General features: G+C 41.7%; 1 protein-coding gene across 9 annotated transcripts in view; it reads right to left on the bottom strand.

The window, feature by feature from the left end:
- The window catches only part of LOC104911589 (uncharacterized), a 75,510-nt gene that overhangs the window by 30,755 nt on the left and 21,985 nt on the right, over positions 1 to 22,770 (bottom strand). For 5 of the 9 annotated variants that reach the window (XR_014884046.1, XR_014884044.1, XM_085226705.1 and 2 more), the window contains exons 5-6: positions 7,102 to 7,246; positions 2,922 to 2,978 (exon numbers count right to left, since the gene is read on the bottom strand). The exons of 2 other annotated variants lie outside the window; for them this stretch is intronic. Coding sequence is in view for 3 of the 7 variants with exons in the window: in XM_085226705.1 (XP_085082831.1) it covers positions 2,923 to 2,978; positions 7,102 to 7,246 (201 nt within the window). In the remaining 4 variants the exon portion in view is untranslated. The remainder of the gene's footprint in view (positions 1 to 2,921; positions 2,979 to 7,101; positions 7,247 to 22,770) is intronic. 2 more of the 9 variants (XR_014884048.1, XR_014884045.1) reach the window with 1 other exon arrangement.

Raw genomic sequence — 22,770 nt, 5'->3', positions numbered from 1 at the left:
CCTAGCCACAGGATGTTGTGGGATACCACAAGTTAACTTACATTTAAAAATTCGTGAACGAATTCACAGAAGAAAAATCCATCAGAGCTATTAAAAACAAAAGCCTCATCTCTGGCTCGGGAATTACCCGAGCCACAGATTCCTGGAGGCTGAAGAGTGTTTTGAGGAAGTCTTACTACTTCTGCCTTCTTCCCACACCCTTCTTAAGTCATCTGGCCTTGGCTATCCTACAAAATGAGATACTTGGTTAGGGATGGAACTTCAAGGTTAACTCAGCCCATGGTTGTGTGGTAACAGCAAATATAAGACAGAAGTAAAGAAAAATGTGATTAGAGTCATAGAATCATAGAATCCTTAGAGTTGGAAGGGACCTTTAAAGGTCACCTAGTCCAACTACCCCGCAACAAACAGGGACATGTACAGCTAAATCAGGTTGATTAGAGCTCCGTCCATCCTGATCTCAAATGTCTCCAGAAACAAGGCATCCTCCACATCTCTGGGCAACCTGTTCCAGTGCCTGTCCACCCTCACGATAAAAACCTTTTTCCTTCTATTCAACCTAAATTTACCCTCTTAAAGTTTGAAACCGTTTCCCCTTGTCCTATCACCACAGACCATCCCCTTCTTTCCTGTAGCTCCTCTTTAGATATTGAAAGGCCACTATCAGGTCACCCTGGTGCTTTCTCTTCTCCAGGCAGAACAGCCCCAGCTCTTTCAGCTTGTCTTCATGGGAGGGGTGTTCCATCTCTTGGATCATTTTTTGAGGCCCTTCTCTGAACGCGCTTCAACAAGTTTATGTCTCTTCTGAACTGATGACTCTACACCTGGATGCAATACTCCAGGTGAGGCCTCATGAGGGCAGAGTAGAGGGGCAGTGCCTCGACCCAGGTCCAAGATCTTGCACCTGTATTTGTTGAACCTCAAGAGGCTCCCCTGGGCCCACTGCTCAAGCCTGTCTAGGTCCCTCTGGATGGCATCCTGTCCCCTGGGCAAGTCAACTGTACCCTACAGCTTGGCATCGTCCACAAAATTACTGAGGGTACTCTTGACTCCACTGTTGATGTAATCGATGAAGATATTAAAGAGTATCGTCCCCAGCACCAACCCCTGGAGGACACCACTTGTCACTGATCTCAATCCAGACTCTGAGCTGGATTCACCACTTTCTGGATTCAGTCCCACAGCCAGTTCTTCATCCACTGACAAATCCACTCACCAAATCCTTATTTTTCCAATTTTCCCAATTGTGGGGTACTGTGTCAAAGGCCTTACTGAATTCCAGATAGACGACATCAGTGGCTCTTCTCTTGTCCATTGATGCAGTTACATCATCACAGAAGTCCACTAGGCTGGCTAAACAGGATTTTCCCATGGTGAAGCCATGCTGGTTCTCTTGTATCACCTCTCTGCCTTCCATGGGCCTTAACATGGTTCCAGGAGTATCTCTTCCATGATCTTTCCCAGCACAGAGGTGTGACTGACAGGTTTGGTAGTTCCTGGGGTCATCCTTTTACCCTTCTTAAAAATGGGTGTGATATTGCCTTTTTTCCAGTCACCAGGGACTTCATCCGACTACCATGACCTCAAATATCATTAAGAGTGGCTTGGTGACTACATCAGCCAATTCCCTCAGAACTCTGGGATGTATCTTATTCCTGTGGAATAAGTGAAGAAACTCCATGTGTTATGATAAGTGGAATCAAGCCCAGAATTTAGGAAATCTGACAGAGCATTACCCATTACTGGAAATAAGATATGCCAATCACACAGTCATGAAAGCACCACTGAACAATAAAGGAGTGGGAGTTTCATTTCAAAACTGGTATATTTGAACATCTATGAGACTTACAAGGCTGTAATGGGCTGGCAAGACAAGACTCCTTGTCTCTTCTGTGACTTATGTACTTGCAATGTCTAGCCTCAGAAAATCCTTAAGTACTGGCGCAAAGGACAAGGCAACAACAAATATATTTAAAAGAGAACATGTAGCAACCTGTGTGGAGCTTGAAGGGAAGAATCCAGGTTGCTGTCAGTCAGGGATAGAGAGAGCAGCAGGAAAGTCAGTATGTGCTGGGGAATGCTAGCTGCAGCACGGCAGTTTTTCCCTTTCTCTTCTACTGTAAAGTTTTCAGTACCATTCTGATACTCACAAGGCTCATTCCAGTACCTAGTCTAATGTCTTCTGTCTGTGCTTTGTTTTGCCGCTAATTTCCTTTAGGTTAGAGAACTCTTCTTGAAATCGAGTATTGACTACCCTCCTTATTTCCCCCGTACCTTTAAATCAGTTCCACTTCTTCACTTGTACTTAAGAGAGGTTAGCTACTCATTGCTTCAGCCTTTTTTTTTTCTACCAGACAAAGCTGCTTTTATTTTGTCTTTTAAAATAGAAATGAGAACTAATTTAAATCCATCATTCTTCACCAAGGCCAGAGCTGTACCCGGTTTACCCTTTTGGATCTCATCTATGCCTTTTAAAATAATACTAGAACTTCCCTATCTTTACAGTAGTTATCTTTCCTGAGGTAGTTTAAACTTGTTTCTTACCTCCTGGGTTCCTTCAGATCACACAAACACTTATTTTCACAATGTAAACCTGAATCCCAGGCCTTTTTCCTCCTCACAGGAAAATCAGCCTAGAGCAGAAATTTCTAGTTTCAGCTCTTTAGGTGCTTCACTTCACAAAAATCCAGCCCTCAGTGTCATACAAATTTTCATATCATATCTAGGTTTCTCCTTCCTTTGGCAGCACTTCCCATCTTGAAGTCAAGAGCAAATTTTATTAGCATGCAGCTAAACTGAGACAGCATCATTAACAAAAATATTCTAGGAGGTAAAAATACTTTGCAGGCATCTACTCGTGTTCTCTCACCAGCTGTTCTTTACTCGTCAGTACTGGCCATCCCTATATGCCCTTTACTCACCTTAAGGATTCAATATTAAGTCGTCTGTTGCCTCTTTACTACTTATCTTCACATAATCTGCAAGAGATTTTCAGAGAATTACATGTAAACTATGTCCACAGATTATAAAACATAAGTATCAGATTATCCTGGCGTGACAAAATTTGATACAACCTCGCTTCAATTTAGTTATTTTCCACAACATTTACAATTGTCCTTATCTTTAAAATATATAACCTAAAATACTGCATATTATGGAGGTGAGCCTAAGAGGTAAGTAAACGCCCCAAATAAAATTTCCTCTCTTTCAGGAGCATTAACCATGTGCTTTCAATTTACTAGAAATATTAAATACAATTTCAGAGCAATGTGTCATTTATTGTTGTTGACTACCTGGCACTAGCTTTTTTAAAGATTTACTACATTTTGTCAAATTTATTAACATCTTTGTTGGTGACACAGACAGTGGGATTGAGTGCACACCCAGCAAGTTTGCAAATGACACCAAGTTGTACAGTGTGGTCAGCATGCAGGAGGGAGGTGATGCCATCCACAAGAACCTGGACAGGCTTAAGAGGTTGGCCTGTGTGAACTTCATCGAGATCAACAAGACCAACTGCAAGATGCTGCACCTGGATCAGGGCAATCCCAAGCACAAATACAAGCTGGGTGACAAATGCATAAGAGATCAGCCCTAAGAAGAAGGATTTGGGGATGCTAATTGATGAGAAGCTCAGCATGAGACAGCAATGTGTACTTCCAGTCCAGAAAATCTTGAATATCCTACTTGAAAAGAAGTGTGACCAGCAAGGTGAGAGAGGTGATTCTGACTTTTTGCTCTACTTCTCTGAGATCCCTTCTGCAGCACTGCATTCAACTCTGGAGCTCCCAGCACAAGAAGGACATGGACCTGTTGGAGCAGGTTCAGAGGAGGCCAAGAGGGTGACTGAAGGTCTGGAGCACCTCTCCTATGGAGACAGGCTGGGAGGACAGGGGTTGTTCAGTCTACAGAAAAGGAGGATCTGGGAAGACAGTAGTTAAAGTGGCCTAAAGAAAAGATGGGGAGGGACTTTTTACAAGGGCATGTAATGATAACAAAAAGGATAATGGCCTTAAACTGAAGGAAGGAAGAATTAGACTAGATATAAAGAAAAAAATCTTTATTCAGAGGATGGTGAGGCACTGAAACAGGCTGCCAAGAGAAGCTGTGAATGCCCCATCCCGGAGGTGTTAAAGGCCAGGTTGGATGGGCCCTCAGGCAATCTGATCTAGTGGGAATTGTCCATACCCACGGCAGAAGGTTTGAAACTAAAAGGTCTTTAAGGTCCCTTCCAACCCAAACCATTTTGTGGTTCTATGATTTTATGAAATTACTTTGCACATGACCTGCAAATTCATGTGCCTGTACTTTCAACATTCATAAGTGGAGATATTGATTCTCTTCATTTATAAAGCAATAAGTATTTTGAATTTTTCTTCACTTCATTTTGATTTTTCCAAATCCTCATTCCTATTTGTCATCGTGACCACCAGCACTTTTATTTGAAAATGGACGTCATGTATTTATTTGGGTTTATTTGGAAATAAAATCCCCACAATACCCTTGCTTCACATAGCATTCCAGCTTTTTTCCTGCACTCTCTTCTTTTTTTTTTTTTTTTTCCCCCTTGGTCTTTTTTTTATGTCTATGACTGAAGAACTTCTTGCTGCTTGCTTTGATTTTCTTTTGAAGGTACAGCTCAGCCTGACTCCTGGCAATTCTTACTTTGTCTCTATACTTCCTGACTTCCAAGACATGGCTTTCTTTGCTGGCTAATCCTTTTTTCCACCACCTGTAAGCTCCCTGCATACTCTTAATATCCCCTTTGAGAAGTTTTTTCATCCAGTTAGGGCTGGGGCTTTTTTTGGTAAAACTTTTGCCCCCTCCTTGTTGGGATCCAAGATATAGGTATTTTTATGCTTTTGACTGGAGAAATTCCAAACTTTCTCCGCATTCAAATCCTTGCATCCTTCATGACAGTTGAATTCACAAATCATTTCCTTTAAAATTTATCATATCGACATTTCAGAGTACGTAACATTACATAGCCCTTTATGCATTTAAGACACTAGTATCACTAACTTGAGTTGCAGCTGTGAATGCTCAGCGTTACTGCAAACCAGACCCTAGAGTCTCCTGTCAGGACCCCAGAAATGAGGAATGCACAGTTAGTGACCACCTGTGGAAAAGTGTGATCCCTGGCAAAGCATAGAGACCGCATGGTAGAGGGAAAGATAAAAAAAATCTAGACTTATGAGCCAGTATTCAGCCATCACAGAATATATGGGTTGGCATTTTTCATCCTACAATCCCCTTGTCCCATCACTATACATCTCACAGTTTTTGTAACAGATAATAAAGGCAATACCTTGCACCACTACTCATTTCTGAGTCACTCCCAAAGAAGGTCAGGGAGTAGGTGCCCCGTGGGAAAAAACAGAAGAATTAATACATATTCCTGCAATTAAAGATGGTATCAGAGAACAAATTTATGGGATAGGATAGGGAAATGTAATCACTATCGAAGGGTTTAGAAGGGTTTGGAAATTTTGAAACTTTTAGATGCTTAAACGAATAGAACTCTCAAAGTATAATTTTTTGTGAGACTTAGCTTTAAAAAAATATTTGTAGTAAGCAAAGTGAAATAACAGAGTTCCATCATGTAACTACTTGAAAAGCACTACACTGATGACCATATGAATTTTCCACACAGATCTACGAAATTTAGTTTAATGGGATAGCTCATAAGTTGTTGACCTCTCTACTGGCAACACTGATGTAGAGTGACACACTCTCTGCTAGCATATAAGCAAATATTTGTTGATAGCAGAGGAACCATGAGATCTAAATATCACATGTGCTATTCCATATTCCTTGGCTATTCATCTATCCCATGTCAGCATTACTCCTCCTGTCTCACCTTCCCCAACAGATTTGCCTTACTTACCGCATCCCTCCTGTTGACTCAGCATCCCAATTTCATGTTTCTCAAGAAACTTACTGATCCCAGCATGTTTCTCTCCTTGTCTAACACATCTGGATTCTCAGTCCTTTTATGCATAGAGTTACTTTTCCTCAATCAGCCTCATCGTCCAGACTACCTGAATTCACGTTCTATTTTGTAGTTTCTTATCTACTCATTCTTGCCATTCTGTGATAAATTTTACTGACCTTCTGCCTATTTATGTTGCCATACCTCCCTTTCCTGCGTTCCCACACACAGGGTAGAAGCAGTCTTCATACTTATCTTCTCATCAGCTGTGTGCCCTCAGATCTTTACCCAGCCAGCTACTTCCAGTTTTCCCCTGTTCTCTGATCTCAGTTTCTCCTTTAGCACACTTTTCCCTCCCTCTCATCCTTCCCCTGCCCAGCTATCTTCTGATCCTGCTTACATTTCCCAGCTGGCACTAAGCTATTCCACTGCATGATCCACTGTCAGTTCCCTTTTTTGTCCTGGTGGATCCTGCTCTCTCTGAATCTTTCCTCTACCTGATGTATTTCCCCTTTCTCCAGATAGTCTTAATTTGAAGAACAGATTCTGATGGTGATTGTGACAAATCACTTTATATATTTGGGATCGGAGGTTTTATTTTAATAAATTCTAAATATTTTGTTCTGTTTTGTTTTGCTTTTAATATGTTCAATATATGTCCCAATATACCAATAATATTCCGATGTTTGGTGTTAGAAATATTAGCATCAAGTCCTCTACATCTTTCCATTCTTCCTCCTCTCTTTCACTAAGATGGGAACAGCTCAACCATTCTGCCACACAGGAAAAAGTTGTTGTACTTCTCTTACGTGACTCACTACAGTGAAATAAACTTGAACAGAACATCACGAGCAGAAACTTGGAATTCTTCTGAATATAGAGATAAACTAGGATATTGTGAGAGAAAGAGAGGAAAATGTTTTTCATGGAAAATTTACAAACCCACAGCAATCATAGAAACTAGTGCAGCTCTGTGGATACAGCTGAGCTGAACAGGACTCATTTCTTTGATAACTCTATATTTCAAATCAAGTAAGTCACCTCATATTAGCTTCCAACACTTTTTCAGATAGGTTTTATTTTTACATGGGATGCCTTGTGAGTACTATTATATTAACTAGGGTGAGAGGCGACAGACTGCAACAATATCCAGTCTCATTCATACTTACCAGCCATAATTAGCTTCAGCAGTGCCACAACCAATATCGGGTCTCTCTCAGACTTTGAGTTTCCCTTCCCATAGAGTCTGCCTGTTTTGGCGTTGTGTGTAGAGCTACTTGGTATGAGGAACTCCAGCTTTGGAGTTAGCACATACTGGGGGGAAACAAAACCAACAAATATACAAAAAAATGGTGAAAAAAACCCACACAACATAAACCAACCAAAACAGTCCAACACTCTTTTCACTGTGCACCACGCTGCCGGATACCAAACAAACCTACTGAAACCAGCAAAATGACACCATCCCAGCAGAATGCTGCTTCTGCAGGATCCTGCCACGTCCCAGTGAAGACAGTCTGCCAGAGAGCAAAGATTAGCCATGTCTGAGATCTCGACAGGTCAGTTCAATCAAAAAAATTCAAAGGCATGTTGGGTGGGTAATTCTGGATCAGACTACTACTACCACTAATGTAAGCCACACTGCAATATTTTAGTGCCAAGGCTTTCATCTGGTGATAAAACAATCTCTCAGGAATATAACACCAAGCCAGCCAAAAAAACAAAAGTAAAAGTGTGTGCGTCATGCCGACAGCCCCCCACACAGCATGTTGTAACAGTGAGAGCGTTCAAATTGGAGGTGAGGGGAGTTTTCATTTTTTTATCTGTTTAGTTAGAAGTTAAAATTGCCATTCTATTTTGAATATATAAATAACCAAGGAGTAACTTAAAACCTCAAACTCTGAGTACTGTTGGATGGAGACCAAGAAGCCTGCGCACTCTATCCGCACAGCTCTGATTAGCTGGTTCCATTTCTGTGCTCAGAATGAGGCATGTTTCAAAATCGTTTTAAATGGTTCTTTTGGTGCTGTGCTCTACCACAGGTTAACCATCTCAGCTGTAAAGTGCCAGACTATGCTACAAATTTTGCTAAGAAGCAGTGGCTATGTGGTGGCTTGATCTTCCTGGTTGGCTTAGCCAAAGGCCTGGGAAAACCTATTTCCTCCAGTTAAAGGTGGGGTTAATCAAAACTGGGCCAAAGTTTGTTTGCAAGGTTTGTGAACCTTAACAGACCATTTCCTCAGCAGGCCATCCTGGTCTGAATTTTGAGTTCATAATGAAAACTGAAACCTGGCCAGTGTTCGGTGGTTTGGGATTTGACAGAGAGTATTTCACATGGCCCTAGTTATTGGCTAAGGAAATACAGCATGGCTCTGTCTAAAAAGAGAACTAAATCCCTGAAAACTGCATTGGTAAAACAGCAACAGTGTTAATAGAAAAGTGCAATGTTATTAGAAATGTGCAATGGCAGCCTAAGTATTTTTGTGGTGTTTTTGCAAAAAGCCTGTGCTTCGGATAGATTTGACACCATCTCAGCTGCACTGTCCTTTAATTGTGTAGCCCACAGCTCTCTCCACAACTACCTTACGGTCTGGCTGCTTAGGAAGATCTTCCTAGAGATTAGGGTAACTGTGGTAGAAAAATCAGTACTTTGGGGAAAAAATATAAATCTTTGATAGATCTGCTAAAGCTTCAGGAAGGAAGTGAATTTTTAACTTAACAGCTTATACACTTCTCTTATAGCTAACTGTATGCAGTGTGCTTGTAAACAGTTCTCCTGAACTGAAATACAGCTTTTGTTCACCAACAGCAACAGGAAAAAAGCGCTTAAATCCTTGTATCCAACAGGAAATAGGACTCACAAACAAGTGAAATGTCAATTTGTTATAATGCGTAATACGCCTTGTACATGGCAGAACAATGGAGATCATTTTGTGAAAGTCAGTTACGGATACTGTGGGCTCAGCACTTTCCCAGCTGTTGTTTTATGCAGTTCTTCACAGAGATGGAGATGGCTGATGGACATCATTAGTCTTGATCAGTTTGGATTCAGGCTGCTAGTTCCCTAGCTCTGATAAAGGAAAAAAATACACACATACTGCAGACTCTAATCTCTGTTATGTATTGCTTTGACTTCAGTTTCAGAAATCCATTGAAATGGATTCTTCCTCTCCTCCATCACTGGTTTAGGAGGTGTACTGAAATTATATTGATCAAAAGACTAAAGAAAAAACAAAAACAGTTTAGTCACAGTCAGCAAAAGAAGGACACTGGCTATGAGCTAGGTTGGCTAGTCTTTGGCACTCCAGCACTAGTCTTTGGGCTCCACTGAGGTTAGAGACAAGCCACCAGGTGAAGATTTCTCCCTACATCCTTATGTTTACATGTGCAGATGGAATCTGATGCGTAACTCCCTCAAACAAGGAATGAAATTTAAATGTGTAAATCTCTACGTGCTATGTTGAAATACATCCCTTGAAAAAAATCTGATTTCTATTTTGTGTCATAAAAGTTAAAAGAAGTGCAAATTTTAGCTGGGAGGGAACTTCTATAACCTAGTTGTAAATCTCCACAAGGAGTGCTTTGCAATTGAAACACTGACAAACTCTCAAGCAGAACAGTGCAAGTGGGTTCGCCAGTAACATCTCCTCCAAATTCAACTCCAGCTCAGTCAGCGTGTCTCACGCCAGCATTTAGAGTCCACAATGAACTAGTCAGTACAAAGAGAGGAAAACAGTCATTTCTGAATTACTGTCCCTTTTCAGAAAATAACCGCAAAGACAGGGTAATTTTGTTACTAGAATGTTGTGGTTCATATGTTCTAACAAGAGACTGTCAAAGAGAAAGCAGCATATTCCCTCTTTTACATGTAAAGAGACGAAGGGATGGACTAAGAAATTGGTTACAACAGTACTGCTGCGACAAAGAGAAAGCATTCTGTGTTGAACTTAGAGACAAATAAATGTTTTTTAGAGTCTTTGTCTATTTCATAAGAGTACTTAGTCATTTTTCCCTCTCTAGGTCTGTTTCATCGCTACTTAAATCATATTTCTGTTTCTTATTTCCCCCCTTTTTTATTATAAAACAAAGCTTAATGAATCTCACAAAATCAATCTTAATAACAGTTATATATATATATCTAAATGTTAACAGATTTATCACATCAAGATGCCTTAATCACATTCTGCCTCCAGTACTCTTTCCTGCCCATAGTGCTCTTAAGGCAGAACGACATTTGTTTTATAATCCCACTGATGGAATTAATGACCATGCTTATTAATTAGGATTATTGGAATTTCCCATCTTTCTTTTTTGAAGTAGCACTCCACCTCTGCTTGCCAATCATCATTATAACTACTGACTCTATCACATTTTGCTTTTTTTAATGAAACAAAGTGTTTGGCTTGGCCCTATGCCAAGAATAGGGTCATTCCCAAACTTGTAATAACATATCCTTAGCTGATGTTTCTTAGTAACATGTGTAAATAGGAAAAAACAGTCACACTGTGGGGGTTAGCTTGGCCACATGTGACTACAGTAAAAGAACATGGGAAGAAAATCAGTGGTCTTACAACAACAGCCATCCAGTTCAACAGCAAGCGCACAGATACAGAAGAGCAGACAGATGCAAAGTTAACCTCTTTCTATGCTCAGCAGCAAGGTAGTGCAGCGTATCTCTTCTATGCTAGGAGCCAGCCCTGCAGCTTCTGGCAGTAGCAGAGATAAGGAGCTGAGCCTCAAAGTTGAATCTAGCCAAAAACACGATGAACGCTACCAGAATATTCTTGCTGATATCTTCTGCTTATGCTTGGCAATACCAACTTTCTGTTCCAACTAAAGATCAGCCTTGGCATCAGTGACATTGCAAGTGGCTTCTTGATAACACACTTTGGATAAAAGCAGAATATAAGTGTCACTATGAGAGATAGACTAAAGCTGTGAAGTGTGATCCAGGGTTTGGATTTTGGATGAGTCAAAGACATTTGAGATCAAGGGTTTTGCTGACTGCTACAGAAATGGGCTGCCCTTCAGCTTGGCTCAGACTTCGATGCTCCCAGCAGTGGAAGTTCAGGAACTTTGGAACTAAGAGTATTCAAACTTGCAGAATAAATTTGTCCCATGCTTTTCTGCAGAGCACAATTTTATAAAAATTGAAACTTGATATGGATAAACAACACAGAACAGCAAATACATTGAGCATTTGTGAAGTTATCCTAAATTCACTTTTCCTTTCAGAGGCCCCAATGTCCTCCATTATTCAGATTTCCACAGCTTGCTTCAGATTAAGTGGGTTTAAAGTAGTTCCATTCTGCAATGGAAAGAGTTGCAGCTGAAGACTGCTATTGGGACAAAAAGAGAGAAATTACAGGCGGGGCAGAACAGTTAATCCAGCAGGCTACCCCTAAGACTCCGCAGAATGACAGGGCTGGGAGACAGATTGCCCATCTCTACTGTGAGCAGAAAAAGTCCTTCCTGCTGTTGACTGCTCCTTCAGGATCAGTCCCAGTGACAGACCCCTCATCCTCTGGCCTGAGAACTGTCTCAGGGAAAGCTGGAGGCCATGCAGTACAGCCCCATCTCTGAGGGATAGGTGTCACACAGAAGTATGAACACAGAATTATGAAAGTACTGTGATCAGTTTGAGCTGGAATTTAGTAGTGCTGAGGCAAACTAGAAAATAACAGATTGGCAAAGGAAGAAAGAAACAAGACCATAGTTTAAAGAGTATTAATTCTTTCTCCTGTTCTACCAAAGCAGGAAAATTTGCCTTGCCCCCTCTGCAGAGAGACAATTTGCCCTTGGGGTATTCATGAGATTTAAGCAGAGTGACACATATACTCTTCCTCTTTACAAATCCCTCTTTGATTCTTAGCAACACGAGCATCTTCATCTCAAGATGATCCAGGGCAAACAAACAGGTTTGTTGTTGTTATTGTTGTTGCTGTTTTCCCAGGACAGATGAGTTAATCACGAACCGGGGGGAACACCTCATGTGTGGTTTAATGGGTATGGCAGGAAACTGGCAGATAGAGCTGCTGGGATTTGACACTTGCTGAGATGCTGGCGTGCAACGAAGATATTTTAAGGCAGGTGAGGAGTGAAGCAACAATAATCCAAAGCAATGTATTTGGATTATCATTTCTACTGTGCACTAGGACATAAAAGTACAACCTCTCAACTGGTCCTGGATAGAATAGTGAACATTTTGTTTTTCACATAAGCCCAGCAGAACTTTGACATGACTTGTATTGAAGCAGGTGTCCTTTCTATTTTTCACATACTATAAAGTTTCCCATATGGGAAACTGGAAAGTAAGTTCAGATCTTGGCCGAAGCTGTGGTTGTTGTTTTTTTTTAATCACTCTGTTGGCACAAAGGTATTACAGAAATGGTTTAGAAAAATACCCAAATATTTCCCTGGTGTGGATTTACCAGTGGGAGTTAGCTGGAGATTCATTTCAGTGAAGGCAAGCTGGGGTAAGCATGAGGCCAATTTCATTTTCATGTGGCGTTGATCTGAGTAGAAGTCTACAAGTACTACTGCCAAAGAATCTCAGAATCCCTAAAATGTTTAACATTCACTCTCCACTCTTCTGTATCCTCGTATTCTTTCCTATGTCAGATCCAAACCTTTTACTATATTATGGATTCCGTATTAGTTATAGTAAAATTGAGATGTCACACAAAACTATGCACTGCGCTATCACAACACAGGAAACAGTGGGAATAATTCACCCAAGCTCACTGGGTTAAAGCAATTAAAAAAGCAACAACAACAGCTGGAGTTAACTGCGTTTCCCATATTCAGAAGATGTCTCTGAAGATCATGTACGTTACTTGGTGTGAACACTGTAAAAATAAGTACCATGATACCAGAATGGGAATTGTTATGCTATGAAATTGATGACAAAAGTTTCAGGATGAATTCCTAAGGGTGCCCAGCACAAACGGCAGGTGCCCAGCCGGTTGGTCTAATGCTTATCCCCTAAACAAATAAGATGTGGTTTCAGACACACAGCACTCTTTACTTTTATGAGAGTACAGATATTTTATTCACACAAGGCTAAAGATAGTCACTTAGTCAAAACCCACCACAGTTGGAAACAACCAGAGCAGGGAAATGGGGATGATTTACTGTGATAGCTGATACACCTTTCCTCACATGGAAGGCTCCTCACCCATACATTGTGACATTTCTTCCTGTGATGTCTCTGCTCCAGCACTTTCACACAAAGAAAGGATAAAGATCAGATGACCAAAGTTATGAAACATGTCATTGACAGCATAATCTCAGGAAGCATGCCACACATTTGTCACCTTTCTCTTTCATTTGCCACTGTGGGTGCTGTGATACAGCTGATTCACGCTACTGCCTAAAACTTGGAGTTTGAATATGATTTTAAGGGAATCACGCAACTCTATTACAAGGAGGTATTTACTGTTTAGATAGCTGCTTGGCACTTGACATAGACATCTCTGAAGAGACAGGAACAAAATAAAGCCTCATATGTAGAATATAGGATGCATCAACTATGTTCTATTGACTGCTGTGAAAAGCTGATTTAACCTTGACCAGAGATGCTGGAAGAGAGCCTGTGTGAAATTAAAGAAGTAGAGATCAGGGCCAAATCCTCAGCTGGTAAAACTGTCAGAGTTGCACTGAGGTAAATGGTGTGAAATCCCCACATGGGACAGTCCATGTTGCATCATCCAAAAAATACTTTAAACTATGAAACACCAGTGAGCAAGTTCAACAAGAACAAATGGTTTATAGAGTAAGAAAAGCTCCAATTGATTAACAAAGGGTCAAGCTTATGGGCCAGTAAATTTCCCTTCATTTGATCAATTTTGCTTTAAAATTCAAATGGAAACCATCCTTAAGAATAAGTCAAACAGTTAACACCAGAAGAACGTTCCACGGTTGGGTAACAGTATGATAGTAAATCAGATCTTTTTGTAGGCTGAGCAAATGCAGAAAAAACAATAACTAAAATGAAATGGTAGTAGAGCTGTGTCCTTTGAACCAGACCTTGTAACAGACATACACTGTGCTTTGCAAAAGCAGCATGATAGCATGTTGCTGAAAGCATGAACAAAGCTAAACCCAAATGTTTTTGGCTTTTTTTCCAGTCCCAGAAAGTCATGAGGAAGTTGAGATATGAGGACACCTCAACTGCTGTCAGACAGGTCATGCTGCTATGTGAGGTCAACAGTACTGCTGCTATTAACTTCAGCTGAATCAGGTTTTGGCGTACTGGATTTAATTTATCACATTACCAAAGCTGTACACTGATATAAATCCACACCAGAGCAAAATTGAAATAACACTGTAGTTAATCAGGCCTAATGAAGCAATAGCCCTCAAGGTCAGAAATGCAGCTGTATCTCTGATGTTAGGATTAATACTTGCTCAGCTTTGAAATTAGCTAAAGAGACTCTTGCTATAGATGTCATAGATCACATATGGAGAGATTAATCAGTGCAACCCTCAGATCTACTTTTTCTGGAGAAAAATGCCAGAAAAAGAGGTGCAATAACTCTGACAATCTATCTGCCAAAAGAAACGCCACCAGCTAAACAGTGAATGTGACACTTCATTTTGACGATAGGGATGATGCCAACATCAAAAGTAGCCACAGATTCATAAACCTCTTCTTGCAGTCCAAGTGATAAAAGACCAATATGTGTTGCACGAGTTATTGAAGAAAAGGAATGGCATACATGTTCCATCCCACTATTATCAAACAGAGCATTTATGTGCTTTGAGTGACCTGCTATAGGTATCTTTTAAAAACTCACTGATTAAATCTCTTCAGGAACAATTATCTATGTTCTTGGAAATCATAAGATACTGAAAATAAAGTTTGCTGAGTTAAGTCCATACTAATATTTCCCTAATGTACTCTAAAAATCAGTACCAGATGAATGAAGAAAGTGATGGATTTATAATTGCTAGATGATTTAATTTGCAAAAGAGGTTTGATCACCTGAAACACAGTGACATTTTTTTTCTGTATAATGGAGAAATTATACTGAACTTAAATTGACTTATATAGACCATCTCCCCTAGGAACTGGGCAAATGGTCCATACAGCTGACACCAAGCAGAAAGACATGATTTATTGCAGGAGTTTCTTTTACTAGCTCAGGTAGCCCTTGGTTCAGCTCCCTCTGTATGGTGATACAATGACTCTGGCCTTAGCAGTCCTTGCTAAGGCATTTTCTCCTGCAGCCATTTTGCCCTATCCTCTGTTGCTCATCCTGCGCCCATATCGTAGCAAGAGAATGAGACCATTTTTGGAAGCCATCCTGGAAATGCCCACAAGACAATGACTAGCACTCTCTGCCCTGCAACACGTAGCACATTCTAGTATGGTAGGAGAAGTATCGAAGCTAATGCAGCACTTTGAGAATGACAGTAATTCTCACTGAATTATATTCCTGTAAAGCAGTGTTTGTGTAGCCTTAAGAGATGCATACAAACAAGCATTTCAGATATAAAAATTCTGTAAATTTATTTTAAAATACTTTTTTTTTATGAAGTTACTTTCCTGTTTAAGCACCTCTAAAAGGAAGAGGTATTTAGAGTAGAGCACCTCTCAACAACACAGCAGCCACTGTTTGTTCCTAACTGGGATACAAATATTGTGCCTGTATTGATTGAGAGAGAACTCTGTCGGAATGTTTCAGAATTTACCAATGTAGAACTGTAGAATCATCTAAGTTGGAAAACACCTTCAAAATCACCAGGTCCAACAACTCTTAAATACCTTCAAGGATGGGATTCTACCACTTCCCTGGGAAGCCCACTTCAACTCTTGATCATCTTCCTAATATCAACCTAAACTTTGCCTGACACAACTTGAGTCTGTTTCCTTGTGTCTCATCACTTGTTACCTGAGGAAAGAAACTGACAACCATCTCACTACTTCTTTGCATGCCAGTTCTCTTTAATGTTTTAATCACTGACTTGGATACAGCTCTTGAAAGTATGCTAAGTAAGTTTGCACAGGACATTGATCTAGGAGGAACTGCTGACTCCCTTGAGGCGAGAGAAGTACTGCAGAGAGATCTTGACAAAAGAGGGCTGAGCATTTACCAATTGCATGAAGGTCAGCAAGGACAAGTGCTGGATTTTGTACTTGGACCAAAGCAACCATGGATATATGTACAGATGGGGACGAGCAGCTGGAGATCCCCATGTGAAGGGATCTGGAGGTTCTGGTTGATGGCAAACTGAGTCTGAGTCAGTAGCGTGTCCTGGCAGCCCAAAGGGCCAATTGTACCCTAAGGTGCATCAGGCCACACTGCCAGCCAGGCAAGGGAAAGGGGTTGTCTCGCTGTGCTTTGTGCTGTGTGGCTGCACGTCGAGCACTGTGTGCAGGTTTGAATGCCACAATAAGAAGGCTTAAAACTATTAGAGAATGTCGAAAAGAGGGGTATGAAGATGGGGAAGGATGTAGAGGGCAGCTGAGGTCCCTTGGTTTGTTCAGCCCAGAGCAGAGCTGAGGGGAGGCCCGATGGTGGCTGCAACTCCTCACAGGGAGCGGAGGGCAGCGCTGAGCTCTGCTCTGTGGAACAGTGGCAGGGCTGAGGGAACAGCATGGAGCTGTGTCAGGGGGGTTAGGAAAAGGTTTTCACCAGAGGGTGGTGGGCATGGAATGGCTTCCAGGACACTGGGCATGGCACCAAATTGTTGTGGATGCCCCTTCCCTGGAAGCATATAAGGCCAGGCTGGATGGGGCTGTGAGCAACCTAGTCTAGAGGGAGCTGTCGCTGCCTATAGCAGGGAGATTGGAACTAGATGTCCTAAAGGTCCCTTCCAACCCAGAGCATTCTATGATTCTATGATTTTTAGGTGGTTCTGTGTGGAGCCAGGAGTTGAACTCGATGATGTTTGTGGATCAGGTAGTTGTAAGAAGCAGTGAGACGTTCCCTCAGCCTTCTCTTCTCCAGACTAAACAGCACCAGTTCCCTCAACCACTGTTCATAACCTTTGCTTTCTATCTCCTTCACCAGTTTTGTTGCTCTTTGCACATGCTCAAGCAACTTTCTTGTAGTGAGGGGCACAAAACTGAACAAAAGATTTGAGGTGAGGTCTCACCAGTGCCACATACGAGGGGACAATCACTTCTTTTGTCCTCTTGGCCACACTATTTCTGATGCAGCATAAGGTATTACGTAACATAACACTTTACCTATATAAACTGATGGCTTTCTAACTGAAATTTTACATTACTTTATTTTTATTTTTGTCTCCATCTGCAACTAGAAGTTAGAAATGGAAGATAAACTGGTTTTAGGATGGATTAGACCCACAGCAACTAAAAATAAGGCACATTCCCTGCAGACTTTCAGGATCAGAAAGCTACCACAGACACAGTGCTCCCCTTTAGTTTTGCATTACCTGACATCCACTGTTTTATAAGGACATTGTAAGCAAAGAGCATTTAAATCACCACAATCTCAGGCTTTTAAAAAGACGAAAATGAATATAACCTTATAGCCTCAGAAGGAGAAATATGATGATTTCAGCAGTTTAGGAAAAGCAGAGTATCATATAGGTATTGAAAAAAAATAGCAAATGGCAAGACAAGTTCTGTTTTGGCCTGGGACACATGCCTAGATAAAAGACGTGATAGTTCCAAAGAACACAAATGCAAAAAAACTGATTCAGTTTATGAAATGACAAACTATGGGAAAAGCAGGAGAGAATTTGACCTAAAAACCTATTTCTTAGAATATAATTCCTACTCTAAAATTCAAAGAAAAGCCAAAACTAATAAACAATTGTTACAGTGTCGATGTTTATTCATATCAAATCATTATGTGCAAGGCGAAGAATATCAGCAGTTCAAGTTACTGGCTGAACACCCAGTGAGGTATATCAATTGCTCAAAACATTCACAGGATAGGGAGATGGCTGAGAAAGCCCTCAGCAACTTAATTCCTTAAACACAGCACAAAAGGCCAGCAAAGCTGTGTGACTGGATCTCCAGGGTTCACCGCTGAAGAGTAGGGGCTTCTTCAGCTTGATGCCATTGAAAGTATGAATGTGTGAATTGCTCTTCAGGTCACAATTCTGCAAACTGATGTAGATAGCACATTTACAGTTGTGTTATGCAGCAAAGGAAAAAAATCTGTGAGGAATGACACATAGAAAATCAAAATAAAATTTAGGTGATTGTGGTAACCAACATGCCTTTACCAAGGGCAAATCATGCCTGATAAACTTGTTTTTTTTTATGATGGAGATACAGCATCAGTGGGTAAAGGAAGAGCAGCTGATTTTATCTACCTTAGGTTTGTGCAAAGCATTTGGCACTGTTCTGCATGGTATTTTGGCTGCCAAAATGAAGGAAAATGGATCTGATGGATGGACCACTTGCTAGGTAAGGAATTGGTTGGATGGTTACACTCAGAGTTTTGCAATCAGCAGCTCAGTGTCCAATTGGAGACCAGTGACAAGTGGCATTCCTTAGGGATGAGTGCTTTTAAAACCTTCATCGGTGACACAGAACGTGGGATCGAGTGTAAGCCCAGCAAGTTTGCAGATGACACAAAGCTGATTGGTGCAGCTGACACTGTAGAGGGAAGGGATGCCATCCAGAGGGACCTGGACAGTCTTGAGACAAGGGCCCATGCCAACCTCATGAAGTTCAACAAAGCCAAGTACAAGATCTTGCACCTGGGTTGGGGCAATCCCAAGGACAAACATAGGTTGGTTAGAGAATGGCTTGAGAGCAGCCCTGAGGAGAAGGATTTGGAGACTCAACATGAGATGGCAATGTACACTTGCAGTCCAGAAGGCCAACCATATTTTGGGTTGCATTAAGAGAAGCGTGACCAGCATGTCAAGTGAGGTGATTCTGCCTTTTTACTCAGCTCTCATGAGACTCCACCTGGAGTACTGTGTCCAGTTCCAGGTCCCACAACACAAGAAGGACACCAAGTTGTTGGAGCAGGTCCAGAGGAGGGCCACAAAGATAATCAGAGAGCTGTCCCTATTGGGACAGGCTGAGAGATTTGGAGCTTTACAGCCTGGAGAAGAGAAGGCTGCAGAGTGACCTCATAGCAGCCTTCCAGTACCTGAAGGGGGTCTCCAGGAAAGCTGGAGAGGGACTTTTAATAAGGGCATATATTGACAGGATAAGGGGAAATGGCTTTAAACTGGAAGAGGGTAGATTTAGATTAGGTATTAGGAAGAAATTATATACTGTGAGGGTGGTGAGACACTGGAATAGGCTGCCCAGAGAAACTGTGGATGCCCATATCCTGAAGCATTCAAGGCCAGGCTGGATGAAATGAGCAACCTGGTCTAGTGAGAGGTGTCCCTGCCTATAGCAGAGGGTTGGAACTAGATGATCCTTAAGTGTCCTTAAGGGACTCTTCCAACCCAAACTATTCTGTGATCCTCCAGCCTGAGAGTCCCAGCCATGATGCCAGCTTGGACCATCTGCCTGGAAGCAGATCAAAGGTGTCTCAAGCCAGGATGAAATGACACAGTGGAGTTATGCTCACAGCCTTAGATGGCAGACATAGCCAGTCACCTGTGTGGGATACCAGTGATACCCAGGATGGCAATCAGAGAAAAGTGAGGTGTGGGAATTGGTCTCTCACCACAGCATAGGAGGGCACTAAAGCACAGTTCAGCAGATAGAATGGAGTTCATTCCTATTTTAACAGAAGCATTAATGCAAAGCTGAGCTTTGCTGAGAAGATTTGCTGTTATAAAATAGGAGATAACAGCTTTCACAGGTAAGAGGATGAGAGTTCTGGCACCACAGACACGTTTGTACTCTCATGCTCACACTGTCTCACATATCCAACTCAGTGTCCCAGGAGAAGATAGGATGGTGGCAACTATCAAGAGGCTGTTTACTAGCAGTGGAGGAAACAGATCAAATAAATAAGATTGTTTCAGATCTTTATCAAGCTCTCAAACAGAAATACTGAGATCTGAAAAATTCCTTTAATTTACTTCTTTAAGTTTTGATTTATATTCTCCACTCTGTGTGTGGAAGCAGCAAAATGCCAAGAGGAACGAGCTTCCTCATTGCAATGTGGTTCTTTTCGGGGGATTTTCCTGCTCACTTCTCCGAATTGTCCCTTTGATGAAAAATCAGTCTCAGGTGTTTCAATAAATAATTGCTATGACAGTGAAATAAAGTACATGGTGTCAAACATTACACTAATGACTTGAAGTCGTTATCAGTTTTCTGTACCCTGATAGGAGTAGAATGAGTTATTGATTACTGCACTGTTCCTGCAGCACAGAAATTTCCACAAAAAAAGACCACTGCAAATAATATCACATTTTCTGTACTTAGTGGGAGAGGCCAAGCATTTAATAGACACTGAAATGATCTAAGGTCACCTCCACATAATTCTCTACCAAGGCAGGTTGGAGAAGCAACAGAGGGCTGATGAGGGAAAATGTACATTCAGCGCAACTTACTCTTGGAGAACAAAATTTGCTCTTTGAGTACACAGCTGAACTTGGTTTAGCTTTCTCTAAGCCAAAAATAACAAAAGCCATAGCTGTGTGATAAACCTATTTTGAGCAAGCTGGACAGAAATGCCCTTTAAATTAAACTAGGGTGGAAAAAACAGTCTCTTAGTCTCTCGGTCTCTTTGAATGACTGTCTTCCCAGAAGAGGTACCTCTAGTCCTCTGTTTCTTCTTGGCTGTAAGCTGTGAATTGTAGCTTGGCTAATTTACAGTATTTGGGTACTGTTATGTTATACAGCGGGACCAGCTATTCCCACAGGTCCTTCAAGGGGTTGCATACACTGTTACACTTTACTATCCCATGCTGTCAGCATAAGACTGATCATGCTCACTACAACGACAAGAAAATTACTTTTGAAAGAAGAATACTTACAGACCCCACACATTTGGGCCATAAGCAGAAACTTGCATCCTGATGATGATTCTGCAAGCTGCTGGGTATTATTTCATGTGAAATTTCAGGGCACACACATCCTTGAGCGATCAGATCTGATACCATTTCAGTTTGCATCTGCAGAAGTTTAACACATCTCAGATCTTTCTGAGAGCACTGGAGATTCTGCTGATGCTGAGAACATTTTGCAGGTAGTTTATATCCTTTCTTAAGTAAGCACAGAAAGAGAAGCCAAAGCTTTAATTCTTCTAAGCTATTCTTTTTGTTTGTGTCTTGTGTTACACATTTTTACCCATAGGCATCTTGGTTACTAGATCTACTTGCCAGTCCCACAAGCGCTTTGGAGCCGTTCTCAAAGGAAGCTTCTTCCTTGTCATTTCCAAGTCTCTGCCTCTGAATAAAGCATGAAAATCTCTAACATCTCCTTACCATTTCTGCTGAGAAGACACACTACTCTCACCATCTGTGAGCTTATAGGGCATGTTGGGTATTACCCATGGAACTGCAGTACATGTGGTGCAGTCTGGTGGTTGGGAGAGGAGAGCTGTCTGGGTGACTCTCCCCTGTGCTATTAAATACCACAACCAAAGCTTAAATATTCTACTGACAGGAACTTCCTAGAAACAAAAAGGAGACACAGGTTGGTAAAAGCAGCAAGGGATCCAAAGAGCACATAGCCACACCCTGGGGTGGTATTTGCACTTGCAAGAAAATCTCTTTTCTTCTGTTCCTGACTGGAGTGAAGAGGGATAGAAAGACTAGCAGCTCTGATCCACAGCTGAAATGCAAAAATGCTCTACAGGGCAAAGGAGTGGTAGGGTAAGCACTACAATAGACAAGCAAGCTCAGTCAGCACATAGTTGGAGGCAGATGACGTGCCAGCAGAAGAGAACAACAGTCCCAAGATAATTGTGGCTGGCCCACAACCTCAGTCTATGTCAACTCTGTGGCCTGTAAGCCAAAGGTTTCCTTTTTTTCCCACTCTCTTGCATACCACATGGCATCTCCAGCCTTACACAATCACTGACTTCTCCCTAGATCTCTGGGAGAGCAAAACAATGTTGGGAGCCAGACTTGAGGTAGTAACAGACAGATCATTTGATCTGAGACATTTGAATGAGAGTGTGCAGGCTGCTCTGACTCTGAAGAGCTTTCCTTCCCTGATGATCCAGCTTTCCCAAACCTCCTGCAATGTGACAGCAAAGTGTGCCCAGGAGGAGAGCAATTTCTCATTTTGCTAATGCATTCAGTCTTCATTGGTCCCTGTAGCAAATGACTGTGGTTCTTTACACACTTCCTATCTTGCTGGAATTCATCCCATAAGAGGCTGAATAATCCCTTGTAGAATGTTTTTAAGGAAAAAAATCTCCACCTGATCATTGAGTTTCAATGAGCTCTACAGCTCATGAAAGGTATTCAAATGAATGAAAATAGAACTTATGCCCTGACTGTTGTATAAGATCGTTATTCTAGCTACGGTGTCCTGCATTACGCATCCTCTTATAACAAACATGATGTCAAAACTGAGAGACCCACTCTCGGCCGAGACATCAGATATAACACTACTCTTGAAGAATCTTCATGTATGTAACCAGAATTAAATTCCTCTTATTAACTGGCGTGGGGCCTCTCTGAAACACTGCAGACTGTTAGAATCAGGCGTTTGGAAGAGATAAGAAGCGACGGTTCCAAACTATGCGTTCCTCACAGGCACGGAGATTTAGCAAGACCGAGGAGGCGAATCCAGACTAACACGCACCATCAGAGCAGCCAGCGGTGGAGGAGGTGCAAGATAACTCCACCTCTTCCCCAGGTAGTGCACAACACGACGAAAAGGATTTTTGGGGAGTCTGGGGGCGGTTCATGGGGCAACGTCCGTGCCTTCGGACCCACGAGCTGGGCGCTCCACCCCGTTCCTCAGCAGCGGGGGCCAC

This window comes from Meleagris gallopavo, chromosome 6, assembly GCF_905368555.1.
Source record: "Meleagris gallopavo chromosome 6, MGAL_WU_HG_1.1, whole genome shotgun sequence".
NCBI classification, from domain to species: Eukaryota; Metazoa; Chordata; class Aves; order Galliformes; family Phasianidae; genus Meleagris; species Meleagris gallopavo.
This window is presented reverse-complemented; position numbering and strand designations above follow the sequence as displayed.